Here is a 17,271-nt window from a genome sequence, read left to right on the forward strand (position 1 = left end):
GAGCATCAAACGTAGACTGTATAAGGGTGTCAAACACTAAAACCTGGAGGTGTGTCTGTCATGCTAGAAAATATAGACGTAATAAATTAAGCTTTTATTTTATATGAAAAATCCCTTAATTTCCGGTTTGCATCTAGCCAACTGTAATCAACTTGACGCGTCGAAAACATCAGAGTGAACGTGGAGATGCGTGGTGCCATCGGGGATCTCGATTGGTCATGTCTGGAACTGGTCCGTCCACTATTATCTTCCCCTACCAGTGTAAGTGTATGGCATGTAAACTACATCGTACGAAATTGTGACTAAAAAGTGAAGAAATAAGCTACAAACACTCATTATATGCGCATAGTATGACTTTTGTTAAGTAAAGTTAAGTATTAGGAGTTGCCATGGGAACAGAGGAAGGTAGTAAAGCTGATTCGGCGGAGAGTTTCTATCCGAGTGATGAGGAAATTGAGAAGTGGATGGCCAGCGCGTTTGACATGGTGAGTGATAAATGGCAGTTATTGTGATCAATCAGTCATACACTTTCAGCCAAATAACGTTGACTAAGTCACTGTTTAAAGGTTTACAGTTTTTAAATATTTATTGACGTTCATGTTGTTTAGTATCTTGCCATTTATTAATATGTGCTAATTTCCCCAGGCGTGCTCCAGTATGTTGTAACTAATGGTTTTGAACCTTTAGCTTTCCTTAAATAGTCTCCTATCAAGTCTAAAAATGCATCACAAATATATCCAGAAATTATCATTTTATGTCTATTTGTTTTGGAAATAAATAGACATTATTAAAGAAAAAGTGCCAACTATATGCTCGTTCAAGCTTCTCAACCCTTTTTATAGACAAAACATTAATAAATTAATGCATGATGACGTGTCAGTGACTGTACTCTCCATGAGGTTTAACGCTTTCTGACTCTATATGTGTAGCTGCTGCGCGTTGACCTGCTAAATGTGTTGCTGCAGGCCAAAGATGCTCTGGAGAGTGGAGAGGTGCCAGTTGGATGTCTGATGGTCTACAATGATGAAGTCGTGGGCAAGGGACGCAATGAAGTCAATGAGACCAAAAATGTAAGACAAATGAAAGAATGTGCTGCCTCTGTTTGAACAAACTCCTGTTGTTTTCCTATTTTTATGGCTGAGAAAACTTGAGGTTGAGGCCCATGCAGAAATCTGCCACTTTACTAAAAACACAGACCAAATAAAATTTCTGTTAGATTTCTTTTTTTGTCATGTCAGTACAAACACAAACTTGTAGTCACCAAACCACCACAATAACTTAGCAGTTTTATTTATATAGCACATTTAATTAAACTCAGTGTGCTTTACATTAAAGTGCACAGGGAGAATATCTACTTGTGTTTTTCTTGACAACTAAAGCTTTTGGGATTTAAAGTTCCACTAATCAGTATTTATAAACCTCACCTCACCTCTTAAAACCTTAATTTTCAAAGGGAGTTTGGCATTAGTTTTATCCAGCTCAAAGAGTGTGTGTGTGTGTGTGTGTGTGTGTGTGTGCGTGCGTGTGTGCGTGCGTGTGTTAGGCCACTCGCCACGCTGAGATGGTGGCCCTGGACCAGCTCCTGGACTGGTGTCGCCGCAGCAACCTGGATGTGAGCAGCGTGTGCCAGCGAACGGCCCTGTACGTCACCGTGGAGCCGTGCATCATGTGTGCTGCAGCGCTGCGCCTCCTCAGTATCCTCCCCCAACCTCTGTGTGTGTGTGTGTGTGTGTGTGTGTGTGTGTGCGCGGACAGCTGTTGTTCCTTTATTAGCTGTCAGATATCCCAGCGGTCGTGTACGGCTGCAGGAACGAGCGGTTTGGAGGCTGCGGTTCAGTTCTGAATGTTTCCTCTGCAAACTTACCTCAGACTGGGACCACATTCAAGGTCTGTGTTTGTCCCTGGTGGGTTTTTTTTTTTGTTTGTCTAATTGCTATTTTTTATTTGTGTGTGTCTTGTCCTTGGAGAGTACTACACTCTGCTTGTGTGTTGGTGTTTGTGGGTGTTTCCAGTCCCTGCAGCCAGGATCCAACATCTGGTGGAAATCCTTTCCAGAGTGGAGGAGGCTGTTGTAGCAGCAGATTAATGCTCATGGTTTTGGAACGACATGTTCAGCTGTCACATATGGGTATAAAATGTGGCTATCCACATACTTTTGGCCTCAGAGTGTATATGACTGTGTATCTGGTGTGTGTGTTTCAGTGTGTTTCAGGTCACAGAGCAGAAGAAGCTGTAGAGATGCTGAAGACTTTCTACAAACAGGAGAATCCAAATGGTGATCAGAAACTATATTCTTCTCTCTTTGTTATTTCTTTTCCTTGCCTCTTGCCTTTCTTCCTTTTCTCACATTGTCTGTTTTCTTCTCTCCTCTTTCATCTTCTCTTTTCTCATCTCTCCTCATTTTACAATTTTTGATTTTCATTTGTGATCTTTTCTCCGATCTCTTCATTTTCTCTCCTCTTTTCTTTTCAGAGTTTTGTTTTTATGCTGTTTCACACTTTCCATTTCTTTAGTGTTCTGTCCTTTGCCTTTACCATTCTTCCCTTCCTTTTCTTAACTGTGCTTTGTTTTCTTTTTTCATTTATTATCCTCCTCTTTTCTGCCTTTTCTTTTCTGTTCTCTAACAGTATTACACTTTCTGTCTGTTTCAGCCCCGAAACCCAAAACACGGAAGGACTGAGCTTTCCCGGACAAATCGGCTGCAGATTCAGTTTTTATATTGCTTGTATTTACCTTTTTAAATGTGTTTTTATTTAATAAATTACATTATAAGTAATTGTTTGTGTGTTGCATACAGACCTCCTTGAACATTGGTTGCTTTTCCGCCAGCAGGGGGAGCAGCAGACCAGCTAACTTCCCATTAAGGAAATGGGTTTTAATGTCACTGATCATCCACACAGGAGAAATGAAACTGTGAACACTTTGGAGTGATAAACCTTGTTTCTCCACAGTATCAGCTTTCCATGGACGACGACACTGTTATCTTGTGTGAGTCTGAAGTTTTATCCACTCATAGACAAGCATGTGATACTGCAATGAAAACAAAAATATGAAAATGATCAATATTAGAAAGTCCAAATATTTAGCAAAGAGAATGGAAAATGTTATTCAGTTTTCTGTAGGTGGCGCTCTTTTTGCTCGTCAGCCATACTGATTTTCACTGTTTGGAAACACACAGTTCTGTTTGTTCTTTAACTGTAAATGTAAAAACACGCCACTTCCTGTGTTTTCTGAGAGCGACAGACAGAAAGTGTGAGAGGCAGTGAGGAAGTGTCTCTCTCTCTGTGTGTGTACTTGTACTTGCTACATAGTGAGGACTGAAACGTGTTTTTTTTACCTACAGAGTGAGGACATTTTTGGAAAGTGAGGACATTGTGGCCGGTCCACACAACTTCAAAGGGCTGTTTGAAGGTTAAGACTTAGTTTTAAGGGTAAGGTTAGAATTACACTATGGTTAGGGTGAGGGGTTAGGCACTGCATTATGTCAATGACGGTCCTCACAAAGATAGAACTACAAGAATGTGTGTGTGTCTAGCAGCGCCTCTCAACAGGATTGACCTTCACAACTGCTCATGTATCACACACACACACACACACACACACACACACACACACACAGTGACACAATTCAGACTCTCTGTTGTTTCACTTCCTCTCAGACACACACACACATACTGTGGCATGCTGGTATGTGTGTGTTCGCTGTATCTGCAGCTGGGAGGAGTTGAAAAAACTGCGTCTATGTTTGCAGGAGTGTGTGTGTGTGCACTGAGTGTCAGAGAAAGTGTGCTGAGTGAGTGAGTGAGTGTGTGGGTGGGTACATCTGTGATCTGCATGTGTGTGTGTGTGTGTGTGTGTGTGTGTGTGTGTGTGTGTTTCAGGTGGCTTGCTGTTTTTCCCCCTCCCACTGAGTCAAACGATTTTTAAACTCTTTCTCACTTTGTCTTTCACACGCTGTCTCTCTTTTTAGTTTCAGCGTTTTGATTTTCTCCCTTCCTCTCTTCCTTCTTCCCACTTTTAGTGGCTAACAACTTCCTTCCTTCCTCCACCGCTTCCTTCCTGCTTCCTGCTTCCTTCCTGCTTTCCTTTACCTTTTTCCTTCCTGTCTGTCACCCCTTTTCTACCACCTTTTTGTCTTTCTACATTGTTTCTTCCTGCTCCTTTATGTCTTTCAGCGGCTTATCATTTCAGTTTGTTTTTGTTTTACAATTTCCCTCTTTGATTCCTTTCTTCCTTCTGCTTCCTTTTTCTTCCCTCCTTTCGTCTTTATTTCTTCATATCATTTTCTTTCACCCATTTTTTGCCTCATTTCCTCCTTCCTTTCCATTTTTTCAGTGGACCATCTTATGTTTGTTGTTCTCTTACATCTTCCCTCCCTTCTTCCTGCTTATTTCCTTCCTTCACCTGTCTTCCTTCATTTCTCGTCTTTCCATTTTTCTTTTACACCCCCCACTCCTTCCTTTCTTTGTCCTTCCTTCCCTCCTGCTTATTTCCTTCCTTCCCTCCTGTTTTACTTGCTTCCTCATTTTCATTTCTTTTCCTTTTGCCTTATTTTCTAAGGACAGTTAAATCAGATATATCACAGATAAAAGTGTGTGCCGGCGTCCAGGCTCTCTCTGCTCGTTAGCATGTAAATCTATGCTAATTAATGCAGAGCAGAATATTCCAGAATGTTTTAATGTGTCACCTCAGAGTGGAGGAGTTGACGTGTTACTGAAGAGACGACACACACACACACACACACACACACACACACACACAGCGGTGCAGAGTTAGCTGTTAAGCGCTAATGAACGGAGTGTGTTGTGTCAAACTCTCCTTTCCAAACTGACAGTAAGAGGAGTCTCACACACACACAGACACACACACACACACACATTTACACACGCTGTCGAACAGCGGCGTAGAGGTGAAAGAACAACACTGCCAGAGAAAATTAAGGAGTTTATATTTTATTATTTCTCTACCAAATGACCTGAGACGAGAGGAGAGGGGAAGGAGGAAGCAGACGGGGGAGTTTGACAGGAAGTGTTGCGCTTGTGTTTTGTGGTTTCACTGTGTTAACCTTTATAGTCTACAGAAAAAGAAACTAACTGAAATGGTGTTAGTCTTGCTCCCTCGGGAGTGCCTCAGTTTCTGTCTTTTGCTTCATTTTACTTTCTTGTCATGATTTTGCTGTTCCTTTAAGTCAACTTTGTGTCAGTCAGTCAACGTATCTTTATTTGATGGGTTTTTTTTACTCTCCTTTACTTTCAGTGTTTTCAGTTGTCTCTCTCTTGTCACATCCTTTCTACCTTGAGAAATCTGCTGCATTAGTTTTACCTTTTGCGTTTTGTAAGCTGTTTTCTCTCCATTGTGCTTGCTCCCGTTATTTGCGTCCCCGTTATTTTTTTGGCCTCTCTCTTTTCACTTATCTTTTTCTTCGACCACTTCCTGTTTTGTTAAGAGACGGATTGCATCACTTGCTTCATACCTCAACTACATATTTGCTTTTAACTTCAAGAGAGTGAGATCTCGTCAAGCCTCCGAGCCTTTACACCTGCGCGACGCAGCTCTCTCTTTTATTCTGTTGTATTTCGACAGAATGCCAGCTAATAGGGTGTCACTAGAGAAAGCGGCGAATGTGTGAGTGTTCATTTCATGTACTAATTGTGTTTGAAGTTTGGGTTTCCATGGTGATACAGAGCTGGAAAAGCAGTTACTGGCTAAATTTTAAAAGAATTTCTCTCCCTGTTCACCACTTTGACCCAGTGAGTGCGTGAGTGTGTAAATCCATCCAGTAAAGAAACCGAGGCCAAACATTAACTCATCAGTCTCATATTGTGATTATCAACTTTTCAACAACATGTCACTGAAACACACACACACACACACACACACACACACACAATGAGTAGCCTCAGTTTTTACAGGGAGTATTTAGTCAGTGACACAGATTACCTTTAAAACAGCCACTGATCATAACAGCATCTCCAGGTGTGTGTTTCTGTCTGTTCTTCTCACCATATTTTATCTGTCCTTGTCCGTCTGTCTGCCCGCCACACCTGCACATCAACGAGTCCTCCTGTCTGAAAGGCAAAATAGGTTGTTTGTCAGTATCTTCCAAAATGACCCATATGAGCATTTTCTGATCCGTCACCTACATGGCATGTTTACAATCTGTGTATAATTTTGCCAACCTGATTGTCCCTACTGTAATTTCATGATGTTGGTCTATTCAGTACACACAACATCCACTGCACGTCTGTCCGTCCTGGGACAGGTCCGTCTATGCCCCCCTCTGCTGCTCTTCCTGAGGTTTCTTCCATTATTTCCTCGTTAAAGGGTTTTTTGGGGGAGTTTTTCCCTCATCTGAATCGAGGGTCTAAGGACAGAGGGCGCTGTATGCTGTACAGATTGTAAAGCCCCTTGAGGAAAATTTGTGATTTGTGATATTTGGTTACATAAATAAAACTGACTTGACTTGGTGAAGGTCTGATTGAGTTTACACAAGTAAACCTACTCCGTTAAGGTTCAGGAAAACCTCCTTCATGGTTAAAAGAAACCAATGTCGACTACTGCTGGTAGCAAACTACATTCTCGGGTGCAGAGGTCACCACTTTGTACGTGCAAACATCCTAATTGCAAAATGTTGCTGCTCAGAAAATGCATTTTTTTCTGGTGAGGACATTCTGTATCTGCTTGTTGACCAAAGGTGACCGGGCCTTTGCTGTTAGAGCCCCGACTGTGGAACACTCTGCCTGTCGACATCAGACAGGCTGTATCATTAGCTTCTTTTAAATCCCTTCTCAAAACTTTCTTCTATAGGACAGTGTTTATGAATATTTAATATGTTGCTGGGTTTTATCATCCCACATGTTTTAACTTTATTGTAACAGATAAAAACATAAATAAACACCCCTGGTGTTTTTCCCCTGTAAAGTACATTGTAATCTTGTTAAGAAAAGTGCTATATAAATAAAGTTTATTATTATATTATCTGTATTCTCTTCTGTCTTCCTAACCGACATGCCCGTCTTTCTTTCCGGCTTGCCAACCCTCATCTGATCCGTCATTTGCTCGTCATTAACTGTTGTAGTGGAACAGAAGGGAACGGTCTCTTTCTTTGGGAGAAAAATTTGAAATTAAGTTTTCATCCATGTTTAGGATTATACATTATATACAGTACATTATGCATGCCTTGTAGACAGTCAATCACTTAAACATTAAGCAGTGATCTTATTTTTCTGTCAGTATAACCTCTGCTGATTGGTGAAAGTCCGACACCAGTCCCTCAGAGGTTGTGCTTCGTATGACGGCGAATGTCGAGAAGCACTTGTTTCATCAAAACAAATGAGGCGGCAGCGACGCGTCGTAACGTGTCAAACCCGTGAAGATGCAGCGTGTTGCTCATCTTACCTGAGAGTCTTTATCGGGCCCCGGCGCAGAGCCGATACGGACCCGCGTCAGGTTGGATCCTCTGGTTTTCTGCTGTCAGAAGTCGAGATTTCACTCAGGATCCAAATTGGACGGACTGACAGGAAATATTTTCCACTCAAACTTTATTGATTTTGTACCAACATCTAGTTTCTTCCATACATATTCAAAATATGAATAATAATGATGTTCAACACATTATTGATGTTTAGTAGTTTTGTAGTAGCTTATGAAGGAATTCATTCACTTTGATAAATAGTTCATACCAGAAAAGCAGATTACAAATACTGTTTGTGTGTTTCTGTCCCTGTAAGCATGTGTTATGTGCTTGTGTGTGTGTGTGTGTGTGTGAAGTATATCAGTGTTTTAAGTTCTACATTTTGTGTAGTTGTATGTTTGTGTGTTTTGTCCACTGTCTCTCCACATAACAAAGCCGGATGCAACACGGTTGCTTAGTTTTTGCCATTGAAAAACAAAAAATAGACAAAAGATGAGTTTTGACTCGCCTTCATCCTCACCTTTTTCTCTATTTACATTTAACTGATGATTTTTCCGTCTTTTCTATGTTATTGTTGTACAGTTCAAAGGTAATGGTCTTTTCCACTCCCGGAGAGGTCGCTTGTTTTCTGTTCTTGTGCTGTCCTGGGTGGGCGGGGCACTCCTCTTCTGTCCGACGGAGGCCGATTTCGAAGCCCGCACAGTCGAGGGGAGATCACTCACCTTTGACCTTTTCTGAGAGAAAGAGACAAAGAGAAAAGAAAGGAAAGTGAACTTTGTAATGTCAGCAGACTGTAAAGGCGTGTGTGTGTTTGTGTTGGAGGTATTTTAAGTGAGAGTATAACTAGAAAGTCACACACACAGATTTTCTCTCTCTGGTGGGTGGAGTGCTACCTGCCGACCTGCTGAGGAGCTGGATGGGGGAGAGCGAGTGTGTGTGTGTGTGTGTGTGTGTGTGTGTGTGTGTGTGTGTGTGAGAGGGAGGCGGCTGGTCAGCAGATGCTTCGTTTGTTTCTGCTCGCCTCTCCCTGCTTTTTATCACTTTTCAGACTGACCAACAAATCTATTAAAAGTTTATTGACGGCAGAACTTTTGAGTGAGCACAACAGAGATTCCAGCTTTCTTCATCCTGTGAAGTGAACATGTGACTTCAGAGATTTGGAAGCACAGTTTTTTTTTTTTTTTGCCCAAATCCTGATTTCATGCATGTCTGTTTGAAATCGGCCCACACCATTTTTTCCAGATGTTTTGGCAGATTCTGACCTCTTGAGAGTTAGAGTGGACGGGACTTTTAGGATAACAGACTTCAGCAGGACATATTTATATCATATCTTTATCAGAGTTAGATGATAGATGAAAAACATGGATTTTACACTGCTAACACTGGGAGTTTACATGTGAGAAATAGAAATATACAAAAAGGGGAGAAGTATTTACTTCTCACTCAAATCAGGTTAAACATTTCCTCTCACTTGCTTTCATATCTGTACTCTCTTTACAACAATTACAACTTTTCTGCTCTTACAAATCAGTTCCTGCATGCTTTCAAATCTTTAGCAGATTCATTTTACTCAAACTTTTGTTTTATGTTGAACTATGTGCTATGAACATCCATAAAACCATTTTTTTACAGCATAAAAAATTTGTTTTTACAATCAAATAAGGTTTCAACAGATTTTTAATGAGAGTTTGCTTTAACCCTGTACATATGTGAGTTGGAGAGACTGTAGAGCACAACATTTCAAAACACAATCACTCCAAGTAAAATAGAAACATAATTATCCTATAAGCCTCACTGCTAGACTAATTTTTAACTGTGTGAGGAAAAATCTAATTTCAGCACTCGACAGCTGACTAAATGTCTTTATTCTTATTAGGACACTTTGGCTACATGCCGTGTTACAGTGGATGGGTGGGTGCAGTGTGTATCGTGTACCTGTGTGTGGCTGGTCCCAGATGTAGCTGTTGAGGATTTCTCCGAGGGTGTAGAAAACACAAATCACCACGGTCATCGCACTGAAGAAGATGACTCGAGCCAGCGGAGTGATGCGCTCCAGCACCGGGTACACCCACACACCTGTCACCTGGTGCACCCAACACGTCCTGGGCGGGCGGGGACACAGAAAGTTCAAGTTAATATGCATTCAGAGTACATTTTGGTCATTTTTTAGTTGGCAGTTAGTAGTAAAAATGAAATCATTAAATCTGGATTATACTCCATTAAAAGAAAATAATGCAAACAGCTAGGCTGAAACTATGTTCAACTCAATCGGACGGGTCTAATTTAAACTAGACAACTGAATTAAGCCTGGACTAGCCTAGCAAAAACAAGCTGGACCTCAGAGTTAATAAACCTAAACTAAACCTAACACAAAAAACTAAACCACACTGAACTAAATCAAACAAAAAAGGTTTAAAAAAAACTTAACTACTCCTGACCTAAACAAAGCAAAACTGAACTAAATTTAGATCAAATATCACATCCACTCAATTAACCAAGGCTGAAATCAAATTAAACTATAATAAAAATGGGTCTGAATTAGCCTAACTGAACTTAACTGGCCTTTTAAAGGATTCTATACAGAGTACAAATAAGTTCATCAAACCACAAGTGAACCTAAACTAAGCCTAATTATCTCATATTATTACATGTACCTGGCACCTAACTACTTACTTAACTATAAACTGGATGTGTAGTGTGCGTGGTGTTTATTGAGTGTTGGGAAGAGGAAACATTTGGTACCAGAGGATGTATCCCACGCCAAAGCAGCACACTGCTGCCAGACCCCACGACCTGCTGGGATACCGATGGTGGGTGGTCCGCATCTCGATGATGATGAAAGGAAGAACGGTGGTGTGCTGAGAGAGATGGACAGAGACAAAAGGAAAGAGGTGGGGGGGTGAAGAGAATACATATGTTACAGTTTGTGTTCATTTTTTTTGTGTAAATATGAAAATAGACAACAGTTCACAAAAAACAAACAAAAAACTGTTTTTGAGCCTGGATTTCAGGTTTACTACTAGCCACCATTTTGACATCTATCGGAGCCTGGAAATCTGAATTTGGAGGTGGAGCTGCTCAGAAATGCAGTGGTGGAAGGACATTTACTCAAGTACTATACTTAACTACAAACTCAAGGTACTTGTGCTTTACTTGAGTATTTCCATTTTATGCAACTTTATACTTCTACTCCACCACATCTCAGAGGCAAGTATTGTACTTTTTACTCCGCTGCATTTGTCCGACAGCTTTAGTACCTTTTCAGATTAGTCTTTCACACCCTTCCTGTCCAGTGAAAACCATGTATCTCCAAATGTGGTGATTTTGAATGTTTGTGATAAACTGAAGGATGAAAGTGTTTCCTTTATGTGCTGAGAAAACTCTCCTCCTTCTGAAGCTGAATAAACTCTTTAACCCCCCCTCGGATCGGCTGGAAAACGCATCGTCACAGAGCTGAAAACTGGCTGTTTTTCTGAGCTCATGAAAAGTTGACTTTTTAGAGATATGTGGTTCTCACAGGACAGCGACGCTACAAACACATGATGATCTTATAGACCATGATGCATTGCTGTAGATTAAACTACCCAACAGTATATAAAGTAGTTATAAATGAGCTCAACCTTAAACATCTGCAGCAGTAAAATGCAACACACACATTAATGCAGCAGGAATATGAATCCAGAAACATCAGATATAACAGGAAAACACTGACAGGAACATTTTATTGCACAGTGAGGACTTTTACTTTTGATACTTTAAGAACATTATGATGATAATACTTACATACTTTTACTTAAAGACAGAATAAGTAGGATTTTCCTAAAAACAATGTATAGACTCATACAAAAATAATCCCTCTCAATCATCACTTATGACCCAAAGAAGTGTGTGGCGGTGTCTGTATCTGCAGAGATGCTGCCCTCTGCCTGTATTTTCTTAGTTTCTTATTAGTTTGCTGTGTTCGGGCCGTTTCCGGGCGTCAACCTTTGGGCAGTGGTGTGTAGCCTCCAGCTAATAACAGTGCGCAGGCCGTGAGCTCGGGACTCGTAGCAAGCAGGTTACATCGCTGTCTCCGACCTCTCTCCCCTGCTCTCTGTCTGTCATAGATGTATCTTCAGCGCTGACACAGCGCTAAACCGCAGTGTGTCGGGTCTGAGCTACACACACGCACACGCACGCACGCACACACACAAGCAGAGCAGAGAGCAGCGGACAGGATGAAGCTGGCTCCTTCCCGCAGGGTTGTGCAGAGGTGTGGGTGATTTTATTTGTGCTTTAGAACGTAACCGCTGCGAAACAATCAGAAAATAAAAATTATTTTATTTCTATTGTTCTCGCAGTTTTTTTCTCTCTTCATTCATTCTCTAGCTCTCTCTCTCTCTCTCGCTCTGAGCTGGGGAGGAGGGGCCAACTTTGAATCGTGTGTTTACAAAAAGCAACCGACAAATCTTACTTATTCTGCCTTTAAGAAAGGTTTTGAATGCAGGACTTTTACTTGTAGTGGAGTATTTTCACAGTGTGGAAGTAAAACTGTGTCTACAGAAATTGCCACCAAGATGCACAGTAAAATATGAGAAATTGGCTATTGAGACCATAATGTCTTGTGGGGAAGAAAATGACAGAAGTTGGTACTTTTTGGATGGATCTCTACGGAGCCCAGTAGTACTGCACCTTAAAGTACTTCACCCCTGACTTCTGCTTTCCACCACAACGTAAGCTGCTTGGGTGAAAAGCAAGAAGATTACCCTCAAGTTTCATTAAAAGCAAATATCTGTACTGGAATATCTGATATATTCATCTGTCACATTATATTATAAAATGATAGATAAATGAACAAAACAGAAAAATGTGCCCACTATGGACTTTTTACATTTAACCCCAATGATTACTGGATCTCAGTCTGTTCTCTTTTAATAATTCATTCATCTCTACATACAGCATGCATGTAGGTGTGTGTGTGTGTGTGTGTGTGTGTGTGTGTGTGTGTGTGTGTTTAGAAACCTTTGTAGTCCATCTAAACCCACAAACACATTTAATGGAGGTCATGGCATGTGCTGCTATTTTCTGCGAGAATGTTTCTCACAAACACACATGAGAATTGTCTTTAATGGGTGTTGCTGTGACTCACCATCATCAGTAAACAAACATGCCATAAACAAACACACACACACACACACACACATATATTACCCTCAACCAGTAATGATCTCTGCATGCTTTTAACATCTGTCTTGTTTTCAATCAAACATCACGAATTAAATGAATCAATCAATATCCTCAAGCTGTAGTGTTGCTAATGTATACTCAGCCCATCTGCCTTCACGTGAACTACTCTCTTTGTCCACTAGGGGGCACTCATGTACAAAAGACAGACACACACACACACACACACACACACACACACACACACACACACACAAACACGCAGACAGCAGGTGTAATTGTCTCAGCAGAGTTGAGACCTCTTACCTCATTTGCACTCTCAGGAGCACAGCTGTAGATTAGTATGTGTGCGCGCATGTGTGTGTGTGTGCGTGTCAGACTGTTCACCCTGGGCGAAGTCACACTGCTGAGCTCTTTTGTCTCCAGCAGTCGAGCCGGTCGGCCTCGTTATGTTGCGATGAGAAAAACAACAACTGGGATCCTTCCATCTGTTAATTATTCCCAGATTGATACTTAGAAATGATGGAAAAGTGTTTGGTTTGATGCTGCTGGGCTACAGTGGGTGTGAATGCTGCTACAGTATTAAGGCAGGTTTGGTTGAGCGTTGGTTTCAATCCAGGGTTCGTCTCGTATAATCCTTCTGACAAAGAAACTAGACTCAGTAACTGTGTTTTCCTTGCTTTCATTCACACAGACGGATGATGAGAAGGTTCACCTTGAGTAGGAGAGTGTCGCTGTGCAATTGCAGCATTTACATTGTTTCTGAAAAGGAGAAAATTACTGAACCTTTCTTTTATGTTGTCTTCACTCTCAACAATCTCCACCAGCATCAGAGACCAATCATAGTTCTTGCTGTCTCCATGTTGTATCTCTGTAGCATAGACGTAGATATGACATGCATAAGCTCTGAAGCTACACCGTAACCCCTTAATGCACATCTATAAATCCACCTTAAGAGGCATTGAGGACACATAAAAAAGGCTCAGAATAGCAGCTGCTCAGGTTGCAGTGCATTTCAAACTTGGCTTGAAATGTCTAGCAGGTCAATACAAACTTTAAATCACTTCAAATCGATGGGTGGCGGCTTTGACAATCACCTCACTGCATCACTGTGTGATGTAGACTAAAATTATATTTCATAAATTGTAATAATTTCCTATGATGTTAGTGGATGCGATTTCTATTTCAGGCGAGGCGGGGCAACTCCACTATAAACTTTGGGGAAACCTGGGTATTTGAGGCTGAAAACATAACCTTACTTTCTGGAGTAAAAGTTTTTTAATTGCTAATTTAATTTATGTGTTTCATAGCTAAAAATAATAATCATTTAATATTCAATAGTCATCAAACAGATGGGATAGGTCACCCTGTTTTACAGTGAAAGGTTTAGTGTCTCATGTTGGTCTAAATTCTTTTTCAGACGCTTTTCCAGCCTGACAAGAACATAAATCTGAAGGGAAACACTGAATATTCATAGATTTTGGCACCAAATTTTAAGCCATTCAGTGACAGTTTTCTAATTGTCAGATGTTCAAAGTGGATTTAACAGGCAAATAAAACTTGTATCTATTTGCAGAGGGCTTTGTAAACTCTACAGCAAAGGAGGCGGTCATCGTGTCACCTTCCTTTGACCAATCGGCTTCTAAGGCTTCCCTCGGAGGATTTGAAAAGGTCAGACTGAAGGTGCCAAGTATGTGCAAACTAACAAGAGTAACAGCATCTCACAGGAGGACAGAATAGCTCTGTCTCCTGGGGTCTTAAATTCTAGGTTTCCCTCCCATCATTATACTACTCACACACACACACACACACGTCCTGACGCTGCACTTTTACCCAGTGTGCCTCAGTGGAATTCCAGTCTGTTGGTCGTGTTTAAGTTTAGTCTCTGTTGAGAGGACTCGCCGCTCGTAAATAATACTCCCCTTATTCTCACTGTCCCTCTCTCTCTATTTTTGTTTCTAGGTCTCTCTCTTTGTTGTCCTCTCTCTCCTTTTCTGTCCATCTGTCTGTCTCTCTCTCTCTCTCTGTCTGTCTATCTGTCTCCCCCTGAGGTTTGTGGTTTCGCTCGAGCAGCCAGCTTTCTGCTTCTGTGGAAAATCCCCCCTCTTCGGCAAACAGCGGTGGTTCGATCCTGTGGTCTGGGGCTAAAAATGGGACAAACCATTTCACACAGAGATACACAGCTGGGGGTGGGTGGGGTCACATGGCTGAGGGTAGGTTCATGGGTTCAAACATCTTCCACTGTCGCCAAAAAACTGAAATTGATGCATCGGAAATAGACTTATTTTAGGATGGTTTTTAGAAGCAGAGGATGTGACCTGAAAGTTGTGGGTTCTACACCCATATCATATGGGAAAAAACCTGGGGAAACAGATTCACTACAAATATGAGGTCAAGCCAGGTCCTGCCTTAAGTGCAATGCGTCTACCCAGGTGGAGTGTGGACACCCTCCCCCAAATAAAAAACTCTTTTTGGGAGCCATATTCTTCATTTAAAAACGGCAAATGTCGTTTGCAGCTATGGGAACCTATGGAAACAGCTGACCGAGGTAATATGGGGGTTTGACAGGGCTTAGGGCTTGTTCCTGTGGCTACGACTCATGGGATATGTTGTTATAATCTGTGTTTTTTATTGGTTAAAACGAGGAGAAATGTATTCCTGCTATCGAGCTCTAGAAATTCTTTATATTAGGTACTTCAGTTTCAGTTTCAGTACTTCAGACTGGTTCTCAAAAGAATGGGACAAAGTGCATCACTTTAAATGTGATGAAGCAAAGAGGGGAAAAAAGGGGTGCTGCTGTCGGAAGGTACTGAGCTGTCAACCTCCTCAACTATGAAAACCAACATATACTCCAAAGATGTGTTCAGATTCAATGGGTTAGCGAACTGTAGCAGTAGCAAGATTGCAAATAGATTGCAAGACTGCAAAGTCAATGCAAAGATGCAAGAGGATGCAAGATGGGTGGCTCGAAGACAAAGACAAGTTTGCAAGAGTCATGTCAGGTAATAAATTCACACTTATCCCGAGGCTATATGACTGTACTTCATGAATGTACAAAGACAAGAAAAAAGGAGAGAGACTGAAGTAAATAACACAAAGAACTGGAGTTCCTGATGAGATCTGAGATCAGTCTGAAAGAAGTGCTGCTCAGACAATCTGAAATCAGTTAAATGCTCCTTTCCAATGTTTGGATCAGGGGGTCTGTGACCGCCAATGTTTTTTAACTCGTAAACTGACAATCCAACAGTTATTGCTCACTTTATGCAACACCTGGCCAGATGTGCACAGGTATAAAGCGATTCAGGAAATTAAAATTCTAAACTCAATCTCCCCTCCATGTTTATAAATGACAGTCATACAGCTGATTGTTAACATAGCATTTTCTTCTACCTGTAAATGTAAAAGATACCTGTAAATCTCCTGTACTAACAACCACGCCCAATTTATGATTACCCTTCTAAGTATGACAAACAGCATCTCGGCCCACCTACACGGGTAGCCACTAGAGCTGCAACGATTAGTTGATTAATCTATTAGTTGTTTTTAGTCATTTTCCAAGTAAAAATGCGAAACATTTTCTGGTTCCAGCTTCTCCAGTGAGAGGATTTGCAGCTTTTCTCTGTTTTATATCATTGTAAACGGAATATCTTTGGGTTGTGGACTCTTAGCTAGACAAATTAAGACATTTGATGAAGTCATCTAGGATCCGGGGGTGAAGCGATGTACATATTTCAATATTTTCTGTCATTATATAGACAAAACTATTAGTCAAAAAACTAATCAACAGATTAATAAAGTATGTACAACTTGCTTTTTTAACATTGTCAGTTCTTGGCCATTTTGAGTGTGCAGTTTAAGTTTATTTGAGTTTAGAAAAAACCTTTTCCCAGCTGTGTCTGCTTACTCCAACACTTCACTGAAACTATACTATTTGATGCTTACACTGAGTGACATTCAAGCCCAAGACACCTTATTCTCATAGCTGCACCATAACATCAAATGGGAATATTCTATTAAGTCCGACTGACACACTGTCTTTGGAAACGTTTGTAACCTCAGTAGAATTTAAAATAAACTTCTATGGGTTTTGAAAAAATGTTTGGCCTCACAACATAAGATTATAAAGCTGGTGGGTGCTTCAGAGTTTAAGAGGTCAAAGTGCAGCAGCTGATGCAGAGCTTGTTGCTCAGTTCTGCGTCCCTGCACTGCTAAAGGTTTTTTTAAACTGAACTCCACTTGAACCCTGAAAATCAAATGAAAAGTCTCCTGTTGACATTTTTCTAAACAGTTTTCTAAGTTAAGGAGCTTATCATGTCACAGAGAGACAAAATCCTGTTCCACTTTCTTTCAAAAACACACTCAGTGAAATTGTGTCTGAATTCGAGTCTGTCTAAACCTGCAGCACTACTGTGCACTAAAGCCATTTAATGACTAAACAAAGTGTTTAACAAAAGAGAGGCAGGGTGTTGATGATGATGTTTCATTATTATTAATAATATATAATAATCATTATTATTATCAGACTTTTTACTGATGTTGTTGCATTTTTTTCAAAGAAAATCTAATTCTTATAATCCTGTACTTCTGTCTTTGTTGCTACACTTTTGTTTTGACAGAAATCTGCGCTTTAAGTGTTGATTAGAGCTATGTAAGTGCCCGTCAGGCTACACAGTTGATGGAAATTCTGTCTTAGA

At 40.8% G+C, this 17,271-nt stretch overlaps 2 protein-coding genes across 8 annotated transcripts in view; one reads left to right on the plus strand and one right to left on the minus strand.

The window, feature by feature from the left end:
• Positions 1-166: 166 nt before the first annotated feature.
• On the plus strand, positions 167-6,978 carry adat2 (adenosine deaminase tRNA specific 2). 5 transcript variants are annotated; one of them, XR_006374904.1, is made up of 6 exons: positions 167-485; positions 966-1,070; positions 1,544-1,694; positions 1,781-2,275; positions 2,652-2,988; positions 3,344-6,978. XR_006374904.1 is itself a non-coding variant. In XM_044169197.1 (6 exons), the coding sequence occupies exons 1-5, from the start codon at positions 390-392 to the stop codon at positions 2,678-2,680; spliced, it is 876 nt and encodes a 291-aa protein (XP_044025132.1). In that variant the 5' UTR covers positions 167-389; the 3' UTR covers positions 2,681-2,725; positions 2,830-6,978. The 5 variants fall into 5 exon arrangements, 4 of the variants coding, with proteins under 4 accessions (XP_044025132.1, XP_044025133.1, XP_044025131.1 ...); XM_044169197.1 differs by having other exon boundaries at positions 2,652-2,725; positions 2,830-6,978; XM_044169198.1 differs by having other exon boundaries at positions 2,652-2,725; positions 2,833-6,978.
• Positions 6,979-7,524: 546 nt separating this feature from the next.
• The window catches only part of aig1 (androgen-induced 1 (H. sapiens)), a 30,427-nt gene continuing 20,680 nt past the window's right edge, over positions 7,525-17,271 (minus strand). For 2 of the 3 annotated variants that reach the window (XM_044169217.1, XM_044169215.1), the window contains 3 exons: positions 10,157-10,272; positions 9,350-9,516; positions 7,525-8,148 (listed from right to left, as the gene is read on the minus strand). In XM_044169217.1, the coding sequence (XP_044025152.1) occupies positions 8,129-8,148; positions 9,350-9,516; positions 10,157-10,272 (303 nt within the window). In that variant the 3' untranslated portion in view covers positions 7,525-8,128. The remainder of the gene's footprint in view (positions 8,149-9,349; positions 9,517-10,156; positions 10,273-17,271) is intronic. The other variant, XM_044169216.1, reaches the window with a different exon arrangement.

Source organism: Siniperca chuatsi, linkage group LG16 (assembly GCF_020085105.1).
Source record: "Siniperca chuatsi isolate FFG_IHB_CAS linkage group LG16, ASM2008510v1, whole genome shotgun sequence".
Classification (NCBI taxonomy): domain Eukaryota; kingdom Metazoa; phylum Chordata; class Actinopteri; order Centrarchiformes; family Sinipercidae; genus Siniperca; species Siniperca chuatsi.